This window comes from Nerophis lumbriciformis, linkage group LG18, assembly GCF_033978685.3.
Source record: "Nerophis lumbriciformis linkage group LG18, RoL_Nlum_v2.1, whole genome shotgun sequence".
In the NCBI taxonomy this organism is placed as follows: Eukaryota; Metazoa; Chordata; class Actinopteri; order Syngnathiformes; family Syngnathidae; genus Nerophis; species Nerophis lumbriciformis.
The window spans coordinates 16,255,258-16,283,066 of record NC_084565.2 but is presented as its reverse complement, the minus strand read 5'-3'; the positions used below and the strand labels follow the sequence as shown (position 1 = coordinate 16,283,066).

The following is a 27,809-nucleotide window of genomic DNA, read 5'->3' as shown; positions in this document are numbered from 1 at the left end:
TAACTCAAAAAGACAGTATAACTGTCATACTAAATGGAAAAGTTATATAAACATAACTCCAAAACCAAACATGCATTTTGTCTAAAAATGCCTGTAATATTGCATCCATGTGAGTTTTAGTAGAATCAGTTGTTTTTGTAAGGTTTTCAAATACAAAATATTGGTTTTACTCACTATGACAGTATACTGTTACATTCAATCTGACAGTTATTTAAACATAACTCCTAAACCAACCATGCAAAATGACTAATAATGCCTGGAAAAATGTATCTCAGTGAATTTTACTGGAAAAAAAATATTTTGTAAGGGTTGTAAAAACACAAGTTAGTTTTTTTTACTCAATATGACAGTATATTTGTCATACTAAATATGAAAGTTATATAAACATAACTCCAAAATCAAACTTGCAATCCGTCTAAAAATGCCTGTAATATTGTATTGATGTGGGTTTTACCTGAATCAGGTATTTTGGTAAGGTTTACAAATATAAAAATTAGGTTTTACTCATAATGACAGTATAACTGCCACATTCAAAATGACAGTTATTTAAACATAACTCCTAAACTAAACATGCTAAATGGCTACTTATGACTGGCAAAATGCATTTTTGTGAGTTTTACTGGAAAAAAAATGTTTTGTAAGGTTTGTAAAGACACAAGTTAGTTGTTTTTTACTCCATATGACAGTATAACTCTCATACTAAATGTAAAATTTATATAAACATAACTCCAAAACCAAACATGCTTTATGTCTAAAAATGCCTGTAATATTGTATCCATGTGAGTTTTACTAGAATAAGATGTTTTTGTAAGGTTTACAAATACAAAATATTGGTTTTACTCACTATGACAGTATACTGTCACATTCAATCTGACAGTTATTTAAACATAACTCCTAAACCACACATACAAAATGACTAATAATGCCTGGAGAAATGTATCTTTGTGAGTTTTACTGGGAAATAAATTTTGTAAGGTTTGTAAAGACACAAGTTATTTTTTTTACTCAATATGACAGTATAACTGTCATACTAAATATGAAAGTTATATAAACATAATTCCAAAACCAAACATGCATTATGTCTTAAAATGCCTGTAATATTGTATCTATGTGAGTTTTACTACAATCAGGTATTTTGGTAAGGTTCACAAATACAAAAATTAAGTTGTACTCATAATGACAGTATAACTACCACATGCAAAATGACAGTTATTTAAACATAACTCCTAAACCACACATGCAAAAATGCTAATAATGCCTAAAACAATGCATCCTTGTCAGTTTTACTCGAACATATGCTTTTTTAAGGCTTGCAATTACAAAAAGTAGTTTTTTTCTCAATATGACAGTGATGTTTTTAAAATCCTGATAAAATGCAAAAAAAGCAATAAAATAGTTTTTCAACATAATTCCTAAACCAAACATGCATTACGTCTTAAAATGCCTATAATATTGTATCCAAGTGAGTTTTAGTAGAATCATTTGTTTTTGTAAGGTTTGAAAATACAACATTTTGGTTTTACTCACTATGACAGTATACTGTCACATTCAATCTGACTGTTATTAAAACATAAATTCTAAACCACAGATGCAAAATGGCTAATAATGCCTGGAGAAATGTATTTTTGTGAGTTTTACTCAATATGATGGTATAACTGTCTTACTAAATTTGAAAATTATATAAACTAACTTCAAAACCAAACATGCAATTCGTCTAAAAATGCCTGTAATATTGAATCTATGTAAGTTTTACCAGAAACAGGTATTTTGGTAAGGTTTACAAATACAAAAATTAGGTTTTACTCATAATTACAGTATAACTGCAACGTTCAAAATGACAGTTATTTAAACATAACTCCTAAACAAAACATGCTAAATGGCTAATAATGACTGGAGAAATGCATCTTTGTGAGTTTTACTGAAAAAAAAAAACATTTACAAATTAGTTGTTTTTTTACTCTATATTGCAGTATAACTGTCATACTAAATGTAAAATGAATAAAACAAAACTCCAAAACCAAACATGCATTATGTCTAAAATGCCTGTAACATTGTATCCATGTGAGTTTTACTAGAATCAGTTGTTTTTTTAAAGTTTGCAAATACAAAATATTGGTTTTACTCACTATGACAGTATGCTGTCACATTCAATCTGACAGTTATTTAAACATAACTCCTAAACCACACATACAAAATGACTAATAATGCCTGGAGAAATGTATCTTTGTGAGTTCTCCTGAAAAAAATAAATATATATTTTGTAAGGTTTGTAAAGACACAAGTTAGTTTTTTTTACTTAATATGACAGTATAACTGTCATCTAAATATGAAAGTTATATAAACATAACTCCAAAACCAAACATGCATTATGTCTAAAAATGCCTGTAATATTGTATCTATGTGAGTTTTACTACAATCAGGTATTTTGGCAAGGTTTACAAATACAAAAATAAGGTTTTACTCATAATGACAGTATAATTGCCACACTCAATATGACAGTTATTTAAATATAACTCCTAAACCACACATGCAAAATGGCTAATAATGCGTGGAAGAAATTGTAAAGTTTGTAAAGACAAGTTATTTTTTTTACTCAATATGACATTATAACTGTCATACTAAATGTAAAAGTTATATAAACATAACTCCAAAACCAAACATGCATTATATCTAAAGATAACTGTAATATTGTATCCATGTGAGTTTTACTAGAATCAGTTGTTTTTGTAAGGTTTGCAGATACAAAATATTGGTTTTACTCACTATGACAGTATACTGCTGTCATATTGAGTAAAAAAAACTTGTGTTATAACAAACCTTAAAAAATATTTTTTTCCATAAAAATTCACAGAGATACATTTCTCCAGGCATTATTAGTCATTTTGAATGTGTGGTTTAGGAGTTATGTTTAAATGACTGTCAGATCGAATGTGACAGTATACTGTCATAGTGAGTAAAACCAATATTTTGTATTTGCAAAACTTACAAAAACAACTGATTCTAGTATAACTCACATGGATACAACATTTCAGGCATTTTTAGACATAATGCATGTTTGGTTTTGGAGTTATGTTTATATAACTTTTCCATTTAGTATGACAGTTATAATGTCTTTTTGAGTTAGAAAAATCTAACTTGTGTCTTTACAAACCTTACAATTTTTTTATTTTTTTTCCCAGTGAAACTCACAAAGATACATTTCTCCAGGCATTATTAGCCATTTAGGATGTTTTGTTTAGGAGTTATGTTTAAAAAAAGTGGCGGTTAACCGTCATTATGAGTAAAACCTAATTTTTGTATTTGTAATCCTTACCAAAATACCTGATTCTGGTAAAAATCACATATATTCAATATTACAACCATTTTTTTTACGAATTGCAAGTTTGGTTTTGGAGTTATATTTACAAAACTTTCATATTTAGTATGACAGTTATACCATCATATTGACTTAAAAAAAAAAAAACAGTATCTTTAAAAACCTTACAAAATAATTTTTTCCAGTAAAAATCACAAAGATACATTTTTCCACACATTATTAGTCATTTTGCATGTGTGTTTTAGGAGTTATGTTTAAATAACTGTCATATTGAGTGTGGCAGTTATACTGTCATTATGAGTAAAACCTAATTTTGTTATTGTAAACCTTACCAAAATACCTGATTCTGATAAAACTCACATATATTTAATATTACAGGCATTTTTAAATGGATTGCATGTTTGGTTTTTGAGTTTGGTTTTGGAGTTATGTTTCGATAACCTTTTTATTTAGTTTGACAGTTATATCGTCATATTGAGTAAAAAAACGTGTGTCTTTGTAAACCGTACAAAAGATCATTACTCTAGTAAAACTAACAAAGATACATTTCTCCAGGTTTAATAGCCATTTTCATGTGTCATTTATGAGTTATGTTTAAATAACTGTCATATTGAGTGTGGCACTTATAATGTCACTATCAGTAAAACCTATTTTTTTTTATTTGTCAACCTTACCAAAATACCTCATTTTGGTAAAACTCACATAGATTCAATATTACAGACATTTTAAGACGGATTGCATGTTTGATTTTGGAGTCATGTTTATATATTTTCTGCATGTAGTATGACAGTTATACTGTCATATTGAGTAAAAAAAACTAACGTGTGTCTTTACAAACCTTACAAAATATTTTTCCTAGTAAAACTCACAAAGATACATTTCTCCAGGCATTATTAGCCATTTTGCATGTGTGGTTTAGGAGTTATGTTTACATAACTGTCAGATTGAATGTGACAGCATACTGTCATAGTGAGTAAAACCTAATTTTTGTATTTGTAAACCTTACCAAAATACCTGATTCTGGTAAAACTCACATAGATATAATATTACAGGTATTTTTAGACAAATTGCATGTTTGTTTTTGGAATTATGTTTATATAACTTTTATATTTAGTATGACGGTTATACCATCATATTGAGTAAAAAAAACTACCTTGTGTCTTTATAAACCTTACAAATTATTTTTTTCCTGTAAAACTCACAAAGATACATTTCTCCAGGCATTATTAGCCATTTATCATGTTTGGTTTAGGAATTATGTTTAAATACCTGTCATGTTAAATGTGGTAGTTATATTGTCATTATGAGTAAAACCTAATTTTTGTATTTGTTAACCTTACCAAAATACCTGATTTTGGTAAAACTCACATAGATTCAATATTACAGGCATTTTTAGACGGATTGCAAGTTTGGTTTTAGAGTTATGTGGAAATAACTTTCATATTTAGTATGACAGTTCTACTGTCAAATTGAGTAAAACATAACAAACTTGTAATTTTAAAAACCTTACAAAATATTTTTTTCCATTAAAATTCACAGAGATACATTTTTCTCGGCATTATTAGTCATTTTGCATGTGTGGTTTAGGAGTTATGTTTAAATAGCTGTCAGATCGAATGTGACAGTATACTGTCATAGTGAGTAAAACCAATATTTTGTATTTGCAAAACTTACAAAAACAACTGATTCTAGTAAAACTCACATTGATACAATATTACAGGCATTTTTAGACATAATGCATGTTTGGTTTTGTAGTTATGTTTATACTACTTTTACATTTAGTGTGACAGTTATACCGTACATTCATCCATCCATTTTCTACCGCTTATTCCCTTCGGGGTCGCGGGGGGCGCTGGAGCCTATCTCAGCTACAATCGGGCGGAAGGCGGGGTACACCCTGGAAAAGTCGCCAACTCATCATATTAAGTAAAAAAATTAAAATCTTTCTTTACAAACCTTACAAAATATGTTTTTCCAGTAATCTCACAAAGATACATTCCAGGCATTATAGCCATTTTGCATGTGTGGTTTGGTAGTTATGTTTAAATAACTGTCAAATTGAATGTGACAGTATACTATCATGGTGAGTAAAACCAATATTTTGTAATTGCAAACCTTACTACAACAATTGATTTTAGTAAAACTCGCATGGATACAAAATTACAGGCATTTTTAAACATAATGCATGTTATGTTTTGGAGTTATGTTTATATATTTTTTACATTTAGTATTACAGTTATACTATCATATTGAGTAAACAAAACTAACTTGTGTCTTTATAAACCTTAAAAAAAATGTTTTCCAGTAAAACTCACAAAGATACATTTCTCCAGGCATTATTAGCCATTAACCATGTTTGGTTTAGAGTTATGTTTAAATAACTGTCATATTGAGTGTGGCAGATATACGTCATTATGAGTAAAACCTATTTTTTGTATTTGTAAAATTACCAAAATAACTGATTCTGTTAAAACTCACATGGATAAAATATTACAAGATTTTTTTAGACACAAAGCATGTTTCCATCATATTGAGTAAAAAAAACTAACTTGTGTCAATACAAACCTTACAAAATATTTTTTTTCCAGTAAAACTCACGAAAATACATTTCTCCAGTTATTACTAGCCATTTTGCATCTGTGGTTTAGAATTTGTGTTTAAATAACAGTCAGATTGAATGTGACAGTATACGCAATTTTTTTTATTTGTAAACCTTAACAAAATACCTGATTGTAGAAAAACTCACATAGATTCAATATTACAGGCATTTTTAGACGGATTGCATGTTTGGTATTGGAGTTATGTTTATATAACTTTTACATTTATTATGACAGTTATACAAACATATTGAATAAAAAAAACTATTTTGTGTCTTATCAAACCTTACACAATATTGTTTTTCCTGTAAAACTCACAAAGATACATTTCTCCAGGCATTATTAGCCATTTTGCATGTGTGGTTTAGGAGTTATGTTAACATAACCGTCAAATTGAGGGTGGCAGTTATACTGTCATTATGAGTAAAACCTAAATTTTGTATTTATAAACCTTACCAAAGTTCCTGATTCTGGTAAAACTCACATAGATTCAATATTACAGGCATTTTTAGACATAATGCGTGTTTGGTTTTGGAGTTATGTTTATATACATTTTTCCAGGCATTATTAGCTATTTATCATGTTTGGTTTAGGAGTTATGTTTAAATAACTGTCATATCAAATAATGAAGTTAGACTGTCATTATGAGTAAAACCCAAGTTTTGTATTTGTAAACCTTACCAAAATACCTGATTCTGGTAAAACTCATTTAGATTCAATATTACAGGCAGTTTAAGACGGATTGCAAGTTTGGTTTAGGAGTTTGGTTTTGGAATGATAGGTATATTACTTTTATATTTAGTTTGACAGTTATACCATCATATTGAGTAAAAAAAACAAAAAACTTTTGTCTTTACAAACCTTACAAAATATTTGTTTCTAGTAAAACTCACAAAGATACATTTCTCCAGGCATTATTAGCTATTTAGCATGTTTGGTTTAGGAATTATGTTTAAATAACTGTTATTTTGAATATGGCAGTTATACTGTCATTATGAGTAAAACCCAATTTTTGTATTTGTAAACCTTACCAAAATACCTGATTCTGGTAAAACTCACATAGATTCAATATTACAGGCATTTTTAGATGTATTGCAAGTTTGGTTTTGGAGTTATGTTTATTTAACTTTCATATTTAGTATGACAGTTTTACTGTCATATTAAGTAAAAAAACTAACTTGTGTCTTTACAAACCTTATACATTTTTTATTTTTTTTTTACAGGAAAACTCACAAAGATACATTTCTCCAGGCATTAATAGCCATTTTGTATTTGTGGTTTAGGAGTTACAGTATGTTTAAATAACTGTCAGATTGAAAATGACAGTATACCGTCATAGTGAGTAAAACCTAAATGTTGTATTTATAAACCTTACCAAAATACCTGATTCTGGTAAAACTCACATAGATACAATATTACAGGCATTTTTAGACATAATGCATGTTTGGTCTTGGAGTTATGTTTATATACATTTCTCCAGGCATTATTAGCCATTTATCATGTTTGGATTAGGAGTTATGTTTAAATAACTGTCATATCAAATGTTACAGTTATACTGTCATTATGAGTAAAAGCCAAGTTTTGTATTTGTAAACCTTACCAAAATACCTGATTCTGGTAAAACTCACATAGATTCAATATTACAGGCAGTTTAAGACAGATTGCAAGTTTGGTTTAGGAGTTTGGTTTTGGAATTATGTTTATATAACATTCATATTTAGTATGACAGTTATACCATCATATTGAGTAAAAAAAAACTAACTTTTGTCTTTACAAATCTTACAAAATATTTTTTTCTAGTAAAAATCACAAAGATACATTTCTCCAGGCATTATTAACCATTTTGCATGTGTGGTATAGGAGTTATGTTTACATAACTGTCATATTAGATGTGGCAGTAATACTGTCATTATGAGTTAAACCAAATTTGTGTATATGTAAACCTTACCAAAATACCTGATTCTGGTAAAACTCACATGGATACAATACTAAAGGCATTTTTAGACATAATGCATGTTTGGTTTTGGAGTTATGTTTGTATACATTTCTCCAGGAGTTAATAGCCATTTAGCATGTTTGGTTCAGGAGTTATGTTTAAATAACTGTTATTTTGATAATGGCAGTTATACTGTCATTATGAGTAAAACCTAAATTTTGTATTCACAAACCTTACCAAAATACCTGATTCTGATAAAACTCACATAGATACAATATTACATGCATTTTTAGACATAATGCATGTTTGGTTTTGGAGTTATGTTTATATACATTTTTCCAGGCATTATTAGTCATTTATTATGTTTGGTTTAGGAGTTATGTTTAAATAACTGTCTTATCAAATAATGCAGTTATACTGTCATTATGAGTAAAACCCAAGTTTTGTATTTGTAAACCTTACCAAAATACCTGATCCTGGTAAAACTCATATAGATTCAATATTACAGGCAGTTTAAGACGGATTGCAAGTTTGGTTTAGGAGTTTGGTTTTGGAATAATGTTTATATTACTTTTATATTTAGTTTGACAGTTATACCATCATATTGAGTAAAAAAAAAAATAACTTTTGTCTTTACAAACCCTACAAAATATCTGTTTCTAGTAAAACTCACAAAGATACATTTCTCCAGGCATTATTAGCCATTTAGCATGTTTGGTTTAGGAGTTATGTTTAAATAACTGTTATTTTGAATATGGCAGTTATACTGTCATTATGAGTAAAACCCAATTTTTGTATTTGTAAACCTTACCAAAATACCTGATTCTGGTAAAACTCACATGGATTCAATATTACAGGCATTTTTAGACGTATTGCAAGTTTGGTTTTGGAGTTATGTTTATTTAACTTTCATATTTAGTATGACAGTTATACTGTAATATTAAGTAAAAAAAACTTACTTGTTTCTTTACAAACCTTGTAAAAAAAAAAAAAAATTCCAGAAAAACTCACAAAGATACATTTCTCCAGGCATTATTAGCCATTTTGTAATTGTGGTTTAGGAGTTACAGTATGTTTAAATAACTGTCAGATTGAATGTGACAGTATACTGTCATAGTGAGTAAAACCTAATTTTTGTATTTGTAAATCTAACCAAAAATACCTGATTCTGGTAAAAATCACATAGATACAATATTGCAGGCATTTTTAGACATAATGCATGTTTGGTTTTGGAGTTATGTTTATACAACTTTTATATTTAGTATGACAGTTATACCATCCTATTGAGTAAAAAAAATAATAACTTGTGTCTTTATAAACCTTACAAAAAAAATGTTCCCAGTAAAACTCACAAAGATACATTTCTCCAGGCATAATTAGCCATTTATCATGTTTGGTTTAGGAGTTATGTTTAAACAACTGTCATATTGAGTGTGGCAGTGGAATAATACCAACTTTTGTGTAATACTTACAGCTATTCTTCATCCAGAGTACTGGAAGTCATAGAAGTCGGTAGTCAACTATAGTATTAGAGTTTGTAACTTGAACTGATTGTTTAAACTGATTAATTGAACCGATTCGAACTCCTGATTGTTTTAATTGATTTGAACTCAAACTTTTTTTGTTTCATTAATGGAGGAGGGGTATGGCCACGAAACCATCCCTGTACGGCAAGGCTACACATTTCTGTCGCAGCGCTGACACCTCAACCAACTTCAGCTCATCAGATGGATCATTTACAGAAAATATGTTCATTCTGTCAGAGTTGAAGGGGTAGGTATAGAATGGAGACTGCCGGGAAAATTCTGTGTAAATAGCGTACACACCATTATCATTTTTGATAATGTTTTTGATAAGGCAGACTTTATCCACCACCAGAAACACGTTGTCCCCTGTTGATAATTTGACGGTCCACCTTTCACATTGCATTTCCCCATATTGTGCATGAACTTCCAGGCCAACAACAATTGGGCCCACAAAATGCTCCCTTTTCAGTGACATGTCTGCATCAGCATCTGATTTGGTAGCTGTAACCTCCGAAAGGCGCCAAATGAGCTGAGGTAGAGGGAACTCAGGTTTTCTAATTAGTTTTTTTATTTTCCCAAGGTGATTCTCATATGGGAACGCTGAAAAGGAGTCCAGACAGCCATGCCTCTTCACCTCGTCTGCCAGGTGGACCAGACTGTGGACATTGTACACAATCTGGTCCGTCCCATAAAGCTCACCAAAATTGTTGACAAAAGATTTTAGCATTTGTCCAGCATAGTCAGCAAGGTTGAGATGTTCAGGGCTTACCAACATGGATATAGCAGTTGACAGGAGCATGAAATTACAGTACATGTTCCGGTCCAGGAATCCTGCCAGTACCACAGGGCCAGTGTACAGTAAGAACTGTCGGAATTCAGTTGCCTTCCAACGGTCCAACTCCCTAAGCGACTGTGGTCTCCTGGCAAACTCAATTGGCACGTGGGGCCTCATGGACTGGAGTTTGCCTGACATCCTGTCTGCTATTAATGCTGGCAGTCTTACGGTTAACGGACCTCGGAGCCAAGTTAGGAGCAGTTTCCTTACAATGCCCAAACACACTAAATGCATATAATCTAAGGGAAACTGCGTTACCATGCCAACCTTGACGCGTTCAAATGGATGTGGCCCTTCGTGGTGATGTAATTCATCAACCTTCAGGTTAAATAAGATGTCAGTTCTAAGGGGGTGCTCTGGTCCAGGGAACGACATACGCCGGTTGTGGTATTGCCCTGGGTGTAGGCACTTATCGCACCCATGGTAAGCGTTGTGGGCTTTAGTATTTTTCACAAAGGCCCGTGCAGGGGTATCACAGATTACTGTGTGAAGCTCAATTTTAAGATTCTTATCTTCAAAGCAAAACCCAGCCTCTAGCTCATGTAGTTCTGTGACAAAATCAGATAACAACTCTGTGGCCGAACTAGGTTTTTTTGGTCCACAGTACGCCCCAATGACAACGGGTTCCTTCATGGGGACGGTAACCAGTAGGCAAAGGATGGGCCACAGCTGTACAGTGGAACTTTTAAATAAAGGAAGTCCATCTATATTAATCTGCAGCCCCAATGTCATGCCCTCTGCCAATGTTTCGACATATTTACTTAGAGTGGCCTTCAAGGAGGAAAGGATGCCAAAGTGATGGTAGTTCCCCCCAGCCTTCTCCTGAATAGAATATTGGACTTTTGTTTTCAGAAGGGTCCTTCCATCCTTTGGCAGATTGGGATGGGTTAGATGGAGTATACTCAACAGTGCAGTTAGGGCAACCATGGAAATGCCAAAACTCACTGCCCAGTTGGCAATGTTATCAGAAAGTGATGTTGGGTCATCATTTTCAGAATCCGAACCTGATGTCCCATCCCCATCACTTTCATCCCAATACACGTCATCTAAATCTGCCTCCAATTCCATGGGCAACGTTAAATTGATTCGGCCCCATGAATATGCCAAGAGCTGCTAGAAAAATGTGTAAGCAACATTACATTTTAACAAACCAGAAAGTATCTTACTTGATTAAGCAAACGTAGCAGGAGCAATTGCAGGCAAAAATCCAGGCAATAGATGATGCTGCAAAACACACAAAATAGAAGATGGGACCAAGTTCCATATAGTCGCATAAGAAATTATGAACAGGCGCAAAATACATTAGTTGTCTGAACCGACGCAAACAGTGGTTAAAATAATTAATTTCGAATTCATTAATTTTAATTATAAAGATTGCAGATAGACACTTTACATTATATATGTAACAGTCACTGTTCTGCGTTGTGTCTTTTGTAGTGATGCACACAGGAGTTGAGTCGTGGAGGATTTATTCACCTTTTCTTTTTATATAGATCAAGAAAAAGGATCCTTAATATGTGCAGCAATTTATACCACTCACATCACCTCATTTTATATTTTTTTCTACAATCAACTATGCCAAAAAAACTCATAACAGACATACCTTTTTTTTTTTAATGGAAACAAACAGGGCGTCACACAGCTAGTCCACAGTAAACAGGATCTCGAGCTCCACTAAAGAATAAAGAAAGAAAAAATACACTAATATTAATACCACAGGATACATATATATAAATATACATTTAGGCCTCCACTTAGGCTTGATCCCAGCCTAATTCTAGGCTGGGATCTATCACAATTATCATACTGTAAACATGGTAAGCTAACTTCATTAAAATTAATAGTCCTGTCAATAGCATGGAATTACAATTCAAATGTAGTTTTTTTGTAAGCCTTTCAAAATAATTCAAAATATGAAAAATTAATGAAAATTAATTTAAGCCATCAGACACTTGAAAAGTGGCACATCACATCTCTAATGTAATCATTTTAACTTTTCAACAGAAATAGCTCTGCAAAAATATTAAGGACATACTTCTGTATTTTGGTAGTTATGCTGTCAACATTTAACAAGATTTCTTCAACTTGGACTTGAAAGCATAAATAGTATAAACACTTTTAACAGTATAACAGTACTAAACAATTCCAATAGATAACATTGGTGTCATTACCTTTTTGTTTGCTCAATTATTGCCTCCGTAAATAAAACTTCGGCATTTATCACATCCAAAGAATCTGTTTGGGCGACGAAAAACGTTGAAAGTTTTCCACTTGTATCGCTAGCAACGGCATTAGACTTGTGTTTTTTTGTCCCAACGTGGTCTTTTACATCGCTAATTCCTCCGTGTCCGATCGAAAAACCTTGTCTGCACAAGGTGCAATTCGCGTAGTTTTCACCCTTTTTGGAACGGATAATTATTCCCGGATAGGCTTTTGAATATTCTTCACGGAATGACTGCAGTTTTCTTTTCAGTTTAAGACTCGTATGCGATTTTTCTCCGGCTGATTCCATGATCGTTCGCTCGTTTGGAAACAATGGCAACTGGTGCCTGGTGCTTGGCAGCGGTGCTATAAATAGCCTCGCGCATGGCATTCGGAATGGCTCGATAGGAAGTTACGGGAAGCAGTGTCGATTGTCATTGTTGTTACGCGATTTCGTGAATAAAACTTAAAAAAAATTATTTTTTTTTAATTAATGAAAAAACGTATTTTTTATCACTGCAACCGTAACCCGGAATAGGTTGATGAAAACCGTACTAATTACGGGAAAACCGGAGTAGTTGGCAGGTATGTATTTGAGATTTAATAATTGGAGCCTTAAAAAGGTCAAATCATAACACCATTGATTTTAATTCATTATTATTTTTTGAGCGATGACACTTATAAACAAATCACCCAAAAATTATTGGGGAACCAAAAGGGTCCTACTCATTAAAGTGTTAAAAGAATAAATTATACATTTTTTTTACTGTTTAATTTTAACACAATAATCTCGAGATCAACTTCAGACCTATCTGTCAATTATAAGTTGTATTGTTGTTTATGTTTTTTGTTTGTTCGTTTTGGGCCCTTTAAAAATAAAAAAAACAGCTCAATTTTTTATATGGCAAGCAAAATATGCAACATTTACCCCCCAAAAAAATCTCAAAGTGCATTATTTAATGTGACGTAATTGGAGCCTTGGATAGGTCAATAATTCATAATAACATTGATTTTGATTCATTATTTTTTAAAGAAAGAAACAGCCTGCATTGCAGCTTTGTGTTACTAGAGTAAACATTGCAACATTTTATTGTTACATTTCACCTGTTTGGTCGTTCATACCCCTTTTTATGTTTTAATTTAATTTAATTTTTTTAATAATCGTATTTTAAAATGGGCCGCGGGGCCGTTAAGAAAAATGACCTGCGGGCCGCAAATGGCCCCCGGGCCGCACTTTGGACACCCATGCATTAAAGTGTTAAAAAATTAATTCTACAATTTTTTTACTGTTTACTTTTAACACAATAATCTCGAGATCAACTTCAGATCTATCTGTCAATTATAAATTGGGTTCCTTCCGGGTACTCCGGCGTCCTCCCACCTCCAAAGACATGCACCTGAGGATAGGTTGATTGGCAACACTAAAATTGGCCCTAGTGTGTGAATGTGAGTGTGAATGTTGTCTGTCTATCTGTGTTGGCCCTGCGATGAGGTGGCGACTTGTCCAGGGTGTACCCCACCTTCCGCCCGATTGTAGCTGAGATAGGCTCCAGCGCCCCCCGCGACCCCAAAAGGGAATAAGCGGTAGAAAATGGATGGATGGATGTTTTTGGCCTTTTAAAAATAAAAAAACAGCTACATTTTTTATATGGCAAACACAAAATATGCAACATTTACCCCCAAAAAAATCTCAAAGTGCAATATTTAATGTGACGTAATTGGAGCCTTGGATAGGTCAATAATTCATAATAACATTGATTTTGATTCATTATTTTTTAAAGAAAGAAACAGCCTGCATTGCAGCTTTATGTTACTAGAGTAAACATTGCAACATTTTATTGTTACATTTCACCTGTTTGGTCTTTCATACCACTTTTTATGTTTTAATTTTAATTTTTTTTATTTTTTATAATCGTATTTTAAAATGGGCCGTTAAGAAAAATGACCTGCGGGCCGCAAATGGCCCCCGGGTCGCACTTTGGACACCCATGCATTAAAGTGTTAAAAAATAAATTATACCATTTTTTTACTGTTTACCTTTAACACAATAATCTCGAGATCAACTTCAGATCTATCTGTCAATTATAAGTTTTATTGTTGTTTATGTTTTTTGTTTGTTCGTTTTAGGCCCTTTAAAAATAAAAAAAAAACAGCTACATTTTTTATATGGCAAACACAAAATATGCAACATTTACCCAAAAAAAAAAATCTCAAAGTGCAATATTTAATGTGACGTAATTGGAGCCTTGGATAGGTCAATAATTCATAATAACATTGATTTTGATTCATTATTTATTAAAGAAAGAAACAGCCTGCATGGCAGCTTTGTGTTATAGAGTAAACATTGCAACATTTTCTTGTTACAGTTCACCTGTTTTGTCTTTCATATCAATTTTTATGTTTTTAATTTGTTTAATCGTATTTTAAAATGGGCCGTTAAAAATGACCTACGGGCCGCAAATGGCCCCCGGGCCGCACTTTGGACACCGATGTAAAATACCACATGCAGCAGCACACAATTAAGATGTCCACACAGACAGAGTTTTTGGCCTGTGCAAAAAACTCACGAGACCAGGAAACACCGTAAAAACAGCATAGCATTAAGCTAACCACCTGGACCGCTAGTTTAATGCTAGCGGTAGCATAGCATTTAACTAATCCACGTGGTTAGCTTAATGCTATCGGCAGCATTCAGCATATAAAAGTGAGGTTTTTACAACAATTTAACAAGCATAATCCAAGAATTTAACCCGCATGTTTATCAACAAGTCACAGACAGTGTGCATTCTTATAGAATACTTTAAGAGCGACAACCAAAAAGTTTGTAAAAAATTAAAAGGATCGAGAGACAATATAACGTGACTTACAGCTGCGTCACATCAAGAAAAATACACAGCAAAGAAACCTTACTTAACTTAACTTTACTTAAGGGCCAAAGCAATTTCGGCAGAATATGTTATAACATATTCTGCCGAAATTGCTATTCCTTTTAAAATAAAATAGCCTTTTTTTTACAGAATATAAAGTTTTACTTAGTCCTAGTGATGGGTCCGGCAACACCGATGCATCGGCGCATGCGTCGAGCTCATAGAGCAAAACCCTGTGTCGGGGCGCGTACCGCTTTTAGAAAGTCACGTGACCGATCATGAGCTGTTTTAATCACGTGACCGATACGCGAACTGTGTCGCACTGCCGCCTCCTCTGTGCCCTGTGAGCGGCTCTTTTCTACAGCCGGAGAAATAATAACTAAGAAGAGAAATCGTCTAAAATGTAATACGTCGGAAAAACTTTTTTTTTTTTTTTTTTTTATAAAAATGTGTAAAAAAAATAAAAAAATAAAAATCCCAGTCCACAATCATCCACAACACGTTCTCTTAGATTTCCATGTTATGATACATGTTCACATTATTTATTGACTGTATCTAAAAAGGATAAAAATATATTTTTATTTAAATGAAGATATGAAATAATCCTAAATGAAATACAATGACTTGGTTTATATTATTGTATATACTAGGGCAGGGGTCACCAACGCGGTGCCCGCGGTCACCAGGTAGCCCGTAAGGACCAGATCAGTCGCCCCGCTGGCCTGTTCTAAAAATAGCTCAAATAGCAGCACTTACCAGTGAGCTGCCTCTATTTTTTAAATTGTATTTATTTACTAGCAAGCTGGTCTCGCTTTGCTCGACATTTTTAATTCTAAAAGAGACAAAACTCAAATAGAATTTGAAAATCCAAGAAAATATTTTAAAGACTTGGTCTTCACTTGGAATAAGCGGTAGAAAATGGATGGATGGATGGGTCTTCACTTGTTTAAATAAATTCATTTATTTTTTACTTTGCTTCTTATTACTTTTAGAAATACAATTTTAGAGAAAAAATACAACCTTAAAAATGATTTTAGGATTTTTAAACAAATATACCTTTTTCCTTTTTAAATGTATTCCTCTTCTTTCCTGACAATTTAAATCAATGTTCAAGTAAATGTATTTATTTTTTATTGTAAAGAATAATAAATATTTTAGCTTCTGTTTTTTCGACGAAGAATATTTGTGAAATATTTCTTCAAACTTACTATGATTAAAATTCAAAAAAATTATTCTGGCAAATCTAGAAAATCTGTAGAATCAAATTTAAATCTTATTTCAAAGTATTTTGAATTTCTTTTAAAATTTTTGTTCTGGAAAATCTAGAAGATATACTGATTTGTCTTTGTTAGAAATATAGCTTGGTCCAATTCGTTAAATATTCTAACAAAGTGCAGATTGGATTTTAACCAATTTAAAACATGTCATCAAAATTCTAAAATGTATCTTAATCAGGAAAAATTACTAATGATGTTCCATAAATTCTTTTTTTAATTTTTTCAAAAAGATTCAAATAAGCTAGTTTTTCTCTTCTTTTTGTCGGTTGAATTTTGAATTATAAAGAGTCGAAATTGAAGATAAACTATGTTTCAAAATTTTATTTTAAATTTTTTCGTATTTTCTCCTCTTTTAAACCGTTCAATTAAGTGTTTTTTTCATCATTTATTCTCTACAAAAAACCTTCCGTAAAAGGAAAAAAAAATGTACGACGGAATGACAGACAGAAATACCCATTTTTTTATATATATAAATTTATTTATTTAGCTATTCTTGTTTAAATCACACTTACGTGTAACTTACAAATGACAATATATTTATTTATTTATTTAAGTGTGTATCAAACTGGTAGCCCTTCGCATTAATCAGTACCCAAGAAGTAGTTTTTGGTTTCAAAAAGGTTGGTGACCCCTGTACTAGGGCATAAAATCAGTGTCAGTTGAGTCGGTCCATAGGTTGCCTGTAGGGATTTTTAATGTCCAGCAGATGTCAGTATTTAGTGACACAGTATCGACACAGTATCAATACAGTTTTGCAATGTGTCGAAACGCTTCATGACGCCTCATGAACCAACCCATCACTACTTAGTCCTAATATCAAACAACGTCATTACAATCATACATAAATGATGATGGAAACATAAAGGCCGATCTTTACTGTGAATGTAGCAACAAATCAATAAATTTACTTACGTTCGTGTTCCAGCAAACTCCAGAAATGACCGAGCTTGGTTTGCGCGTACACTTTATAGGCGCGCGTCCACGTCTGCGGATCAGACATTGGTCGGCTCAGTATCCACGTAGGCGGAGCCTGTACTGTAGGCGGCGCGCGACGGTGTAGTTTGCCGCGTCCGCGTACGCGAATCAGACATGGGTCCGCTCAGATCCGCCGTCAGTATGGCGTCACATTAGTGCCAAAAATCCGAGCGCATAAAAACTGTTATTGCGCGCTGTTTCTCCACTTCGTGCGCGCACGCGACACCCTTTTGCGCGCGCGTGGTGCCTTTCTGTGCGCGCGCGGTGCCTTTTTGCGCGCGCGCGGTGCCTTTCTGCACGCGCGCGACGCCTTTCTGCGCGCTCTCTGTGTACTCCTGGCATCTCTCCTCGCGCTGTCATGTTTCTTTTTGGCACTTTGGGGGCGGGTATGCTTAGACGGCCTCTTCTTTCTGATTGGTCAGGCGAAAAATGCTGAAAAATGCTCAGAGCCAATCAGAAGTATAGCAGGGCGGGTCATCGTCAATATGTATCAAGATTTACGGAGGAAGAAGTGGATAAAAAAATGTCGCGCGCTGATGAAGGTTATTTCATACCACATAAACACAATACAGGGTAATACAAAATGTGACCCAAATAAATAATAAGACTACAAACACCATAATCACATCTTTCAGCCAGAACTGGTCCACCAGCAATAAGATCCAATCATAACATTATTTTATATGTTCACTTCTTCTTGGACATTTGTTTTCTTATTTATGAATTTCATTTAATTCAGCCATTATATTAATGAAATAATCTTTGAATTTTGTTTTTAAAATGTTAAAAATAGCTTTTAATAATGTATTCTGAAACAGTTTAAAATAATCAGAGAACTGACTAACACTGACCCGCAGGGGCGCCGAAAAGGGTGGGTAAAGGAGACGGATTCTAGGGGCCCATGATGGAGGGGGGCCCAGAGAGGCCCCTAATGATGATGAAATTATAATACAGAAAAAATAATGACACTGTGTTGGGGGCCCTGTAAAGATTCTTTTCATGAATTATTGACCTATCCAAGGCTCCAATTACGTCACATTAAATATTGCACTTTGAGATTTTTTTTTTGGGTAAATGTTGCATATTTTGTGTTTGCCATATAAACAATTTAGCTGTTTTTTTTATTTTTAAAGGGCCTAAAACGAACAAACAAAAAACATAAACAACAATAAAACTTATAATTGACAGATAGATCTGAAGTTGATCTCGAGATTATTGTGTTAAAAGTAAACAGTAAAAAAATGGTATAATTTATTTTTTAACACTTTAATGCATTGGTGTCCAAAGTGCGGCCCGGGGGCCATTTGCGGCCCGCAGGTCATTTTTCTTAACGGCCCATTTTAAAATACGATTATAAAAAACTAAAAAATTAAAAATTAAAACATAAAAAGTGGTATGAAAGACCAAACAGGTGAAATGTAACAATAAAATGTTGCAATGTTTACTCTAGTAACATAAAGCTGCAATGCAGGCTGTTTCTTTCTTTAAAAAATAATGAATCAAAATCAATGTTATTATGAATTATTGACTTATCCAAGGCTCCAATTACGTCACATTAAATATTGCACTTTGAGATTTTTTTGGGGGTAAATGTTGCATATTTTGTGTTTGCCATATAAAAAATGTAGCTGTTTTTTTATTTTTAAAAGGCCAAAAACATCCATCCATCCATTTTCTACCGCTTATTCCCTTTTGGGGTCGCGGGGGGCGCTGGAGCCTATCTCAGCTACAATCGGGCGGAAGGCGGGGTACACCCTGGACAAGTCGCCACCTCATCGCAGGGCCAACACAGATAGACAGACAACATTCACACTCACATTCACACACTAGGGCCAATTTAGTGTTGCCAATCAACCTATCCCCAGGTGCATGTCTTTGGAGGTGGGAGGAAGCCGGAGTACCCGGAGGGAACCCAATTTATAATTGACAGATAGATCTGAAGTTGATCTCGAGATTATTGTGTTAAAAGTAAACAGTAAAAAAATTGTAGAATGAATTTTTTAACACTTTAATGCATGGGTGTCCAAAGTGCGGCCCGGGGGCCATTTGCGGCCCGCAGGTCATTTTTCTTAACGGCCCCGCGGCCCATTTTAAAATACGATTATTAAAAAAATAAAATAAAATAAAAACATAAAAAGGGGTATGAATGACCAAACAGGTGAAATGTAACAATAAAATGTTGCAATGTTTACTCTAGTACCACAAAGCTGCAATGCAGGCTGTTTCTTTCTTTAAAAAATAATGAATCAAAATCAATGTTATTATGAATTATTGACCTATCCAAGGCTCAAATTACGTCACATTAAATAATGCACTTTGAGATTTCTTTGGGGGGTAAATGTTGCATATTTTGTTTGCCATATAAAAAATTGAGCTGTTTTTTTATTTTTAAAGGGCCTAAAACGAACAAACAAAAAACATAAACAACAATACAACTTATAATTGACAGATAGATCTGAAGTTGATCTCGAGATTATTGTGTTAAAATTAAACAGTAAAAAAAATATATAATTTATTCTTTTAACACTTTAATGAGTAGGACCCTTTTGGTTCCCCAATAATTTTTGGGTGTAGGACCCTTTTGGTTCCCCAATAATTTTTGGGTGATTTGTTTATAAGTGTCATCGCTCAAAAAATAATAATGACTTAAAATCAATGGTGTTATGAGTTGACCTTTTTAAGGCTCCAATTATTAAATCTCAAATACATACCTGCCAACTACTCCGGTTTTCCCGTAATTAGTACGGTTTTCATCAACCTATTCCGGGTTACGGTTGCAGTGATAAAAAATACGGTTTTTCATTAATTAAAAAAAAAATATTTTTTTTAAGTTTTATTCACGAAATCGCGTAACAACAATGACAATCGACACTGCTTCCCGTAACTTCCTATCGAGCCATTCCGAATGCCATGCGCGAGGCTATTTATAGCACCGCTGCCAAGCACCAGGCACCAGTTGCCATTGTTTCCAAACGAGCGAACGATCATAGAATCAGCCGGAGAAAAATCGCATACGAGTCTTAAACCGAAAAGAAAACTGCAGTCATTCCGTGAAGAATATTCAAAAGCCTATCCGGGAATAATTATCCGTTCCAAAAAGGGTGAAAACTACGCGAATTGCACCTTGTGCAGACAAGGTTTTTCGATCGGACACGGAGGAATTAGCGATGTAAAAGACCACGTTGGGACAAAAAAACACAAGTCTATTGCCGTTGCTAGCGATACAAGTGGAAAACTTTCAACGTTTTTCGTCGCCCAAACAGATTCTTTGGATGTGATGAATGCCGAAGTTTTATTTACGGAGGCAATAATTGAGCAAACAAAAAGGTAGTGACACCAATGTTATCTATTGGAATTGTTTAGTACTGTTATACTGTTAAAAGTGTTTATACTATTTATGCTTTCAAGTCCAAGTTGAAGAAATCTTGTTAAATGTTGACAGCATAACTACCAAAATACAGAAGTATGTCCTTAATATTTTTGCAGAGCTATTTCTGTTGAAAAGTTAAAATGATTACATTAGAGATGTGATGTGCCACTTTTCAAGTGTCTGATGGCTTAAATTAATTTTCATTAATTTTTCATATTTTGAATTATTTTGAAAGGCTTACAAAAAAACTACATTTGAATTGTAATTCCATGCTATTGAAAGGACTATTAATTTTAATGAAGTTAGCTTACCATGTTTACAGTATGATAATTGTGATAGATCCCAGCCTAGAATTAGGCTGGGATCAAGCCTAAGTGGAGGCCTAAATGTATATTTATATATATGTATCCTGTGGTATTAATATTAGTGTATTTTTTCTTTCTTTATTCTTTAGTGGAGCTCGAGATCCTGTTTACTGTGGACTAGCTATGTGACGCCCTGTTTGTTTCCATTAAAAAAAAAAAGGTATGTCTGTTATGAGTTTTTTTGGCATAGTTAATTGTAGAAAAAAATATAAAATGAGGTGATGTCAGTGGTATAAATTGCTGCACATATTAAGGATCATTTTTCTTGATCTATATAAAAAGAAAAGGTGAATAAATCCTCCACGACTCAACTCCTGTGTGCATCACTAAAAAAGACACAACGCAGAACAGTGACTGTTACATATATAATGTAAAGTGTCTATCTGCAATCTTTATAATTAAAATTAATGAATTCGAAATTAAATATTTTAACCACTGTTTGCGTCGGTTCAGACAACTAATGTATTTTGCGCCTGTTCATAATTTCTTATGCGACTATATGGAACTTGGTCCCATCTTCTATTTTGTGTGTTTTGCAGCATCATCTATTGCCTGGATTTTTGCCTGCAATTGCTCCTGCTACGTTTGCTTAATCAAGTAAGATACTTTCTGGTTTGTTAAAATGTAATGTTGCTTACACATTTTTCTAGCAGCTCTTGGCATATTCATGGGGCCGAATCAATTTAACGTTGCCCATGGAATTGGAGGCAGATTTAGATGACGTGTATTGGGATGAAAGTGATGGGGATGGGACATCAGGTTCGGATTCTGAAAATGATGACCCAACATCACTTTCTAATAACATTGCCAACTGGGCAGTGAGTTTTGGCATTTCCATGGTTGCCCTAACTGCACTGTTGAGTATACTCCATCTAACCCATCCCAATCTGCCAAAGGATGGAAGGACCCTTCTGAAAACAAAAGTCCAATATTCTATTCAGGAGAAGGCTGGGGGGAACTACCATCACTTTGGCATCCTTTCCTCCTTGAAGGCCACTCTAAGTAAATATGTCGAAACATTGGCAGAGGGCATGACATTGGGGCTGCAGATTAATATAGATGGACTTCCTTTATTTAAAAGTTCCACTGTACAGCTGTGGCACATCCTTTGCCTACTGGTTACCGTCCCCATGAAGGAACCCGTTGTCATTGGGGCGTACTGTGGACCAAAAAAACCTAGTTCGGCCACAGAGTTCTTATCTGATTTTGTCACAGAACTACATGAGCTAGAGGCTGGGTTTTGCTTTGAAGATAAGAATCTTAAAATTGAGCTTCACACAGTAATCTGTGATACCCCTGCACGGGCCTTTGTGAAAAATACTAAAGCCCACAATGCTTACCATGGGTGCGATAAGTGCCTACACCCAGGGCAATACCACAACCGGCGTATGTCGTTCCCTGGACCAGAGCACCCCCTTAGAACTGACATCTCATTTAACCTGAAGGTTGATGAATTACATCACCACGAAGGGCCACATCCATTTGAACGCGTCTAGGTTGGCATGGTAACGCAGTTTCCCTTAGATTATATGCATTTAGTGTGTTTGGGCATTGTAAGGAAACTGCTCCTAACTTGGCTCCGAGGTCCGTTAACCGTAAGACTGCCGGCATTAATAGCAGACAGGATGTCAGGCAAACTCCAGTCCATGAGGCCCCACGTGCCAATTGAGTTTGCCAGGAGACCACAGTCGCTTAGGGAGTTGGACCGTTGGAAGGCAACTGAATTCCGACAGTTCTTACTGTACACTGGCCCTGTGGTACTGGCAGGATTCCTGGACCGGAACATGTACTGTAATTTCATGCTCCTGTCAACTGCTATATCCATGTTGGTAAGCCCTGAACATCTCAACCTTGCTGACTATGCTGGACAAATGCTAAAATCTTTTGTCAACCATTTTGGTGAGCTTTATGGGACAGACCAGATTGTGTACAATGTCCACTGTCTGGTCCACCTGGCAGACGAGGTGAAGAGGCATGGCTGTCTGGACTCCTTTTCAGCGTTCCCATATGAGAATCACCTTGGGAAAATAAAAAAACTAATTAGAAAACCTGAGTTCCCTCTACCTCAGCTCATTTGGCGCCTTTCGGAGGTTACAGCTACCAAATCAGATGCTGATGCAGACATGTCACTGAAAAGGGAGCATTTTGTGGGCCCAATTGTTGTTGGCCTGGAAGTTCATGCACAATATGGGGAAATGCAATGTGAAAGGTGGACCGTCAAATTATCAACAGGGGACAACATGTTTCTGGTGGTGGATAAAGTCTGCCTTATCAAAAACATTATCAAAAATGATAATGGTGTGTACGCTATTTACACAGAATTTTCCCGGCAGTCTCCATTCTATACCTACCCCTTCAACTCTGACAGAATGAACATATTTTCTGTAAATGATCCATCTGATGAGCTGAAGTTGGTTGAGGTGTCAGCGCTGCGACAGAAATGTGTAGCCTTGCCGTACAGGGATGGTTTCGTGGCCATACCCCTCCTCCATTAATGAAACAAAAAAAGTTTGAGTTCAAATCAATTAAAACAATCAGGAGTTCAAATCGGTTCAATTAATCAGTTTAAACAATCAGTTCAAGTTACAAACTCTAATACTATAGTTGACTACCGACTTCTATGACTTCCAGTACTCTGGATGAAGAATAGCTGTAAGTATTACACAAAAGTTGGTATTATTCCATGTATACACTACACCCATAATTTCAAACCCTACTTTACGATTGAGCTGAAGTTCTGACTATTATGACCTGTACTTTTACCTTTCTTATAGTTCTTACCACCTTGGGGCACCATTCAGGTAAAATTACTTGCTTATTTGTATACACTAACACCTGTGCATGCGTTTGTCCACGTTGATCCTTTGACGATGAATAAATACCCCTTTTCTTTCTTTCTACATTAAGGATGCCTTTTCATCTGATAAAATTTATAATGAAAGGGGACATTGCGGTTGTCCCAAGTGGATGGTATGTTGATGGGATGGTTTTCTGGCCCAACTATAAAAACACCGACAGAATTAAAAGGGCCGCTTTAAATGAGGAGCAGCATGAGTCAAACTGGCCAAGATTTGACGTTTCTGTTGTCCGAACTTGTGGTATGCAAATTCATAAATTTCTTGTTTAAAAATAACGTCATAGTTGCTTCTCTTTCTGCTTGGAATAACCTATTCTGTCTATGTTCTGACCAGGTCTCTTGTAAGAGAGAGACCTGATACATCATCAATAATAATAATATTCTGTTCAGCTCTACAGCTAATTTGAAACTCATGTTCATTTTAACATATTCAATTTTAGACAACTACAAAGACACATTAAAAATAATGCAGCAATATGGAAAGGGCTGCCACACCTCAGACCTGCAATCTGAGGCAGAGAATGAGGAGCTGCCAGAAAAAAGGAGCAGGAAGCCAGTGTAAGTGTGTTACGTCTTGTATTTGTCATGTTTCAACAGTAACAGGAAGGTTATTTCCGGTAGCATTCAAAAATAGACCAGAGATGCTTGTACTATATGTATATTTGGCAATTTTGGTATTGCAATAATCCTAATGATATGGTTACCCAACAGCCATCGTCTCGGGGACTCGGATGATAGCGAAGAAGACCCGGGAAATAGTGACCTCGCATCTCTGGGGTCGGCAAGCCAATTGCACAGGCAGAGTAAGGAATAATCTCTTAACATCCAAAACGAAACCACCACATTAATAAAGATATGGTTAACATTCTTAGTGCTAAAGATATTCCCCTTTCCTTGTATCCCTTCTCCCAGCTCCACCGTCTCGCCGAGTGCCAGCAAGAGTCGTGAGTACCTGTCAACTCGACTCCTCAACTGGAGATAACTTTCTAGGTAAAGACTGATCCCCGAAATAATATCTCAGCATCCAGTAACCATGGCTAACAGATCACAACCATTTAATACCAATTTATCTCCCATAGCACCTCACCATGGGGAAGGACGTACTCATATGCCCTCACCAGCACCTGCATTAAACATGCAGAGAGTTACACAAGGTAGGGACTGATCTCTGAAATATTAGTGAATAGATAGGCCCCTTGGGTATAATCAGTCATGGTTAACTGATGACTCTCACAATGCCCACCTCACTAGGAACGGCAGTCCCTCCTCGACTCCCTCCACCCCCCGCACCACCTCTCAACATGTGGCAGACACAGTAGCCTGGATCCTGCCTGGCCTACAGGCCAACATGGCGAGGGGGGAGAATGGCTGACAACATTTCCTGCTCTGGTGAGCAATAACTGACAAATACCGGATGGTCATTCTGTGCCACAAATTTTGGAAAAAATTCAAATTCACAAGCAATCACATATTTTCTTCAAACTTTGTCAATAACTTTTGTCAGTAATGAGGATAAACACTGAAACATGTTAATTTTATACTGCTGTTTGTCAACAGCGGCTGAGGTCCACATCCTTAGCCTGCTGGAAAATATTAAACACACCCAAGACCAGCTGATGGCGAAGGTAAACTTCTTAACAAGCAGGTTGACCTCGAACCCGGGGCCAGAAGTTGAAATGCCGGCCAATATCCAGTTTCCACTGACACGGTTGGAGGCAGTGGAGTCATTTGAGGCATTTTTAAATGACCCATCAAATGGCCCAGCTCGACAAAGAGTGGTGAAGTTTCTTACTTAATATGAATGGTGCCAATAGGTTTATTGATTGTCCATGACTATGCAAATATTCAATTGAATCAGCGCTGACAACCAGGCCTGTCCTGAACCACCTTTTCCCAGTGATAAGATTATGTCAGTGAGCCACAATCGGCCTGGTTTGACATCGTGTTAGCATAGGTCCATGAGCCAAGAGAACAGGTTCTGTTTTTTTGCATTTCTGGACGCTTTCAACAGGAACAAAAACATTTGAAATCCAACTTAAGCTTAAAAATGTTTACCTGTTTGTTTAAAGAGATGTCTTTGCCTTTTAGATTTCTTCTTTGGCCACCATTGGAGGCCACGATGTGAAGCGGGTGACCTGGAACATCCTGGGCAGGATGTTCACAGAGGAGGTTTCACATCAGATAAATTGGAAGGGCGTCAACAACAAAGGCCTTTAGCAGGATGGCAACAAAGACCTTGCTTTTCAGTAAGTATATAATTCAAAGTAATATTACATACGTTCAAAGTCAATAGTGGGGGCAGCCTTAAAAATCGTAGCAACCATCATACCTGTAGCTGCTCCCAAACTTATTCTCTTGGTCAGATTAACGTAACACTTCAACTGATGTTTGTCGACATCTTTATTGAGCCTTGAATAGGTCAAAAATTCATAATGACATTGATTTTGATTCATTATTATTTTTCAAAGAAACAGCCTACATGGCAGCTTTGTGTGATTAGAGTAAACATTGCTACATTTTCTTGTTACATTTCACCCGTTTGCTCTTTAAATACCACTTTTAATGTTTTTTATTTATTTCAATCGTATGTTTTAAAAATGTGCTGTGGGGCCGTTAAAAAATGACCTGCGGGCCGCAAATGGCCCCCGGGCCACACTTTGGACACCCTGGCCTACACGAATACAAACATAGAATTATAGTACAAATATAAGAAAACAATGTCAACTTCCCAAAGTTGGGTTATGGATATTTATTTATGCCCCCTCCCGCCGCCATCATCCAACAGAATCAAACAAACATGACAAAACCACACAGATTTATCCACATACAGTACTCTGATCAAGGAACCAAATAACGATATTGTTTGAACCTTTTGGATATCTTGCACACCTATACTCTGATCACAAATTCATAATTTATGCACCTTATTTTAACCACCTCCAGTAACTTTAAGTCATGTTTCTTTTTCAAATGTAATCTCCTTAATACTTATCACATATTTTGTATTGTGTAAGCATACTTGGATTTGGATGCTACATACCATAAACATATCTGTGTTGTAATCTTGTTTGATTACAGGTGCTGTGAAAAAAAATCAGGTGACAAGGTTAGCCACGGACGCTGAGGTCACCAAACACGCCATCAGGTGGTTCAACCTGGCGGGGGATCGGGCAACGAGGAGACGAGTCCCGCCTCCACCTCCTCAGGATGAATAGAAATGTATAAATAAAAAATGTTTTATTGAACTTCTTGTCATTCACCAGTTCATTTTCTGATGTTAGCTGTGCATAGAGCAGCATTTCATTGAAGTTGTAGCCTAATAGATTAAATATGTATATTTACTATTTATATATTTTACTTTATAGAGTGAATTGACCGTTTTCTGTTTCTGCCTATTGACAATGTTAGTTTAAAAATACAAGGCCTTGCATATGTAAGCCTATATTGCTGTAGTAACGCCTAGTGAATTTTTTTAGTTTCCTATTTTATCCTACAGCAAGAACAGAAGGGATTTTGAAAATGAGATAAACGGGTCCAAAACGGCCAGATGAGCCAGGGTTTTTATGAGTCCGTTGCTGGTGCGCCCCGGAGCTTAGGTTTTGATCATGGATGCGGAGCGGATCCAGCTCGGCGCCACGGCGGGTCCGCGCCACGCCTACGTGGCGGATGTAATCCTGAGAGCAAGT

General features: G+C 35.1%; 1 protein-coding gene across 1 annotated transcript; it reads left to right on the top strand.

Annotated features, from left to right (window-relative positions):
• The first annotated feature begins 24,046 nt into the window (after positions 1-24,046).
• LOC140679557 (uncharacterized) lies at positions 24,047-25,898 on the top strand. Its single transcript, XM_072915148.1, has 8 exons — positions 24,047-24,067; positions 24,174-24,364; positions 24,564-24,681; positions 24,835-24,926; positions 25,036-25,113; positions 25,203-25,277; positions 25,375-25,512; positions 25,681-25,898. The coding sequence occupies exons 2-7, from the start codon at positions 24,175-24,177 to the stop codon at positions 25,440-25,442; spliced, it is 621 nt and encodes a 206-aa protein (XP_072771249.1). The 5' UTR covers positions 24,047-24,067; position 24,174; the 3' UTR covers positions 25,443-25,512; positions 25,681-25,898.
• Positions 25,899-27,809: the final 1,911 nt, after the last annotated feature.